The 4,323-nt window shown below is 49.2% G+C and overlaps 1 protein-coding gene across 1 annotated transcript; it reads left to right on the top strand.

The window, feature by feature from the left end:
• Positions 1–251: 251 nt before the first annotated feature.
• LOC133629265 (uncharacterized) lies at positions 252–3,653 on the top strand. The gene is given in 1 exon segment (XM_062019920.1): positions 252–3,653. A coding segment is annotated over 1 exon segment (3,384 nt). The 5' UTR covers positions 252–269.
• The last annotated feature ends 670 nt before the right edge of the window (positions 3,654–4,323 follow it).

Here is a 4,323-nt window from a genome sequence, read left to right as displayed (position 1 = left end):
GAAGACAAGGACCCAGGAGATCCGGAGGGGGAAAAGGGCGAATCGGTTTGGAAAAAGACCAGTGTGCATTTTGCAAGGAAAAAGGACATTGGACACGAGAGTGCCCTAAGAGAAAGGGGCTAAAAATCATGGCCCTAGAAGAAAACGAAGACTAGGGGAGACGGGGCTCGGCTCCCCTCCCCGAGCCTAGGGTAACCTTAAGAGTGGAGGGGACTCCTGTGGACTTTTTGATCGACACAGGAGCCGAATACTCTGTATTAAAAGAACTCATGGGAAAAGTCAAAAATGAACGAACTATGGTAATTGGGGCCACTGGGAAAAAGATGTATCCTTGGACGACTGCCAGAACAATAGACCTGGGGAGGAACCAGGTATCCCACTCGTTCCTAATTATTCCTGAGTGCCCAACCCCTTTGTTGGGGAGAGACTTACTAACAAAATTGAAGGCCCAGATTAAGTTTTCCTCGACTGGGCCCGAACTGACTTGGGACGACAAAACACCCGGGACTTTTACACTATCGCTTCATTTGGGGGAAGAATATAGAATCTATCAGAAGAAGGGGGAACCGTCAAAAGACATACACACCTGTCTAACCCGTTATCCCCAAGCATGGGCAGAGACAGGAGGGCTGGGGATGGCAAGGCAGGTCCCTCCAATCGTCATTGAGTTAAAATCTGGAGCTACCCCCACAGCGATACGACAGTACCCTCTGAGGAGAGACGCCTTAAAGGGAATGCGGCCACATATAGAGAGGCTAATACAACAAGGGATCCTAGTTCCGTGCAAATCCCCGTGGAACACCCCTCTGTTGCTAGTGAAGAAACCAGGGACAAACGATTACCGTCCGGTTCAGGACTTGCGAGAGGTAAACAAAAGAATTCAGGACATGCACCCCACGGTACCAAATCCCTATAACCTTCTGAGCTCTCTTCCAGAAGGACGAGTATGGTACACCGTGCTGGACCTGAAGGACGCGTTCTTTTGCCTCTGCCTACACCCACACAGTCAACCACTGTTTGCTTTCGAATGGTGTGACCCAGATAGCGGCCGGGTAGGGCAGCTCACCTGGACGAGATTACCCCAAGGATTCAAGAATTCCCCCACGCTCTTCGATGAGGCCCTACACCGAGACCTTGCAGCATTCCGGACGAAGAATCCCCAAGTGACCTTATTACAGTATGTGGATGATCTGTTGCTGGCAGCCCCGGATCAACTAAGCTGCAAAAAGGGGACTGAGGAGCTTCTAACCGAACTGGCTAAGCTGGGATATCGAGCCTCAGGGAAAAAGGCTCAGATATGCCAGAAAGAGGTAATATATTTAGGTTATACCCTAAAAGACGGGCAGAGGTGGCTCACTGAGGCCCGGAAACAGACCATACTGCAGATACCTACCCCAACCACACCACGTCAGGTGAGGGAATTCCTGGGGACGGCAGGATACTGTCGACTTTGGATACCGGGGTTTGCCACTTTAGCTGCCCCTTTGTACCCGCTCACAAAAGAAAAAGGAGAGTTCATTTGGACTGCAGAGCACCAGAAAGCTTTTGAAAGCCTAAAGAAGGCCCTGCTGCAGGCCCCTGCCTTAGCATTACCTGATTTAACCAAACCATTCACTTTATTCGTCGATGAAAGGAATGGGGTTGCCCGGGGGGTGCTGACCCAAACCTTGGGACCCTGGAAGCGTCCAGTGGCCTATCTATCAAAAAAATTAGACCCTGTTGCAAGCGGCTGGCCTTCATGTTTAAAGGCCATTGCCGCTGCTGCTTTGCTGGTAAAGGACTCAGATAAGTTAACATTTGGTCAGTAACTGTCTATTGTAGCCCCCCACGCCTTGGAGAGCATTGTCCGGCAACCCCCAGACTGATGGATGACAAATGCCCGGATGACCCACTATCAAAGTTTGCTTTTGACAGAACGAATTGTATTTGCACCACCAGCTGTCTTGAATCCAGCCACCCTGTTACCTGAGATGGGAGATTCCCCCATCCATGATTGTGAGGACGTTCTGGCAGAGGAAACTGGTGTCCGGGCGGACCTGATGGATCAACCTATGCCAGGGGTGCAGGCATGGTTCACAGATGGGAGTAGCTACCTTGTGGAAGGTAAACGAAAGGCTGGGGCAGCAGTGGTAGACGGGAAGAGAGTCGTCTGGGCAAGTGCCCTACCCGAAGGAACTTCGGCGCAAAAAGCCGAACTAATAGCCCTAATACAGGCCCTAAGACTGGCAGAGGGATTGTGTATCAACATCTACACGGACAGTCGATATGCCTTTGCAACAGCACTTGTGCATGGCGCCATCTATCGCCAAAGGGGGCTATTAACCTCGGCAGGAAAAGACATCAAAAATAAAGAAGAGATATTAAGCCTTCTGGAAGCAATCCACCTTCCAAAGAAGGTATCTATTATGCACTGCCCAGGACACCAGAAAGGCTCAGACCTTGTAGCAAAAGGAAACCAGATGGCTGACAAACATGCCAAGGAAGCGGCACAAGGATCCATGATTCTATTGGCAAATACCAGAGATTCTATTCAAATAAAGAGGTCAGAAGCGGCGGAAGGAACCACTCTCTCTGAAGAAGAGGGCATAGCCTATATTACCCGCATACATCAACTGACCCACCTGGGGTCGGAAAAAATGATTGCACTGGTAAAGAAGTCACGGAATAAGATACCAGGACTGCGGAGATTGGCGGAGAAAGTGGCCCGTGACTGCCAAGCCTGTGCAATAACAAATGCCGGGTCCAGTAAGAGTCCCAAAGGGACGAGGCTACGGGGAGACCGCCCTGGCACTTACTGGGAGGTAGACTTCACTGAGGTAAAGCCTGCAAAATATGGCAATAGGTACCTGCTGGTCTTTGTAGATACCTTTTCAGGATGGGTAGAAGCTTTTCCGACAAAAAAAGAGACGGCTCACGTGGTAGCCAAGAAAATTTTGGAAGAAATTTTACCTCGATTCGGAATTCCAAAGGTAATTGGGTCGGACAATGGACCTGCATTTGTCGCCCAGGTAAGTCAGTTACTGGCTAAGCAATTGGGGATTGACTGGAAGCTTCATTCTGCCTACAGGCCCCAGAGTTCAGGACAAGTAGAAAGAATGAATAGAACCATAAAAGAGACACTAATCAAGTTAATTTCAGAGACCGGTGGGGGTGATTGGACAGCCTTTCTCTCCCTTGCTCTTTTTCGCGCGCGGAATACCCCTGGACCGAGCGGACTAACCCCTTTCGAAATAATGTACGGGTCACCTCCACCCATAAACGAGACTTTGGGGAATACAATGCTCCTTGATGATGGTATTGTTCCCACTTCTCCCCTCGTAGCTCGACTGAAGGCGCTGGAAGTAGTTAGGAAGGAGATTTGGGAACAGTTGAAAGAGATCTACGCTCCAGGTGACGCTGCAGTCCCACACCAGTTTGAAGTTGGAGATACAGTACTGGTAAGACGACATCGAACTGGAAACCTTGAACCTAGGTGGAAACGACCTTACTCAGTACTCTTAACTACTCCCACAGCGGTAAAGGTAGACGGTATAGCTGCTTGGGTCTACGCCTCGCACGTAAAGAAGGCACCACCAGGGACAGATCAAAATGAGTGGACAGTGGAAAAATCTGATAATCCTCTTAAGTTACGTTTGCTTAGGAACCAACAGTAGCTACCCCCAAGGCTCCCATGAGAGGGAAAACTTGGTGGTGGGGTTAATCAAGGATTTTGGTATTGTACAAAATGCATCTACAATCACTGCATGCTTACCGCTTCCACAAGCGGCTGGGGAACCCGTACCGTGGGGAATTATCCCAATCGGTGACATACCGAAGTTAAACACAACTACGACTTGGAGTTGCGAAAATGTACCCCAGCAACATACCGTACAAAAAGACATTTGTGTAATAATTCAACCCCTGACAAAGGGAGAATGTGAGAAGGAAAAGGGGTTTTATGAATGGGCAGATTGGGCAGTATACCTAAACAAAGGCATCATAAGCAAATGTGTGATTTCCCCTCCGTCAGCAACAACAAAACCTTGTAGTAGAATGACCATATCAAGGAAACAAACCACGTATGAAGAAAGGTGCAAAAACGTTACTCTAACGAGAACGTTGGAGGCTGAATGGGATTCCATATGGGGACCCGGCCTGTCCGACACTTACAGCTATCTGGGACAGGTAAAATGGTGTGTGCAACTCAAGGGAAAACATAATCATTCTCATAACACTGTGGTCGAGACAGGCACCTCTGACAGGACGATGGGCAAACAGGCTCATGATTGGAGTTGCACCACCACCTTTGACTGTGATACTCCGGAAGCCCAAATAGGATTTCCC

Source organism: Colius striatus, unplaced genomic scaffold (genome assembly GCF_028858725.1).
Source record: "Colius striatus isolate bColStr4 unplaced genomic scaffold, bColStr4.1.hap1 scaffold_35, whole genome shotgun sequence".
NCBI lineage: Eukaryota > Metazoa > Chordata > Aves > Coliiformes > Coliidae > Colius > Colius striatus.
The sequence above is the reverse complement of the archived record's forward strand: the minus strand, read 5'-3'. Positions and strand labels throughout refer to the sequence as shown.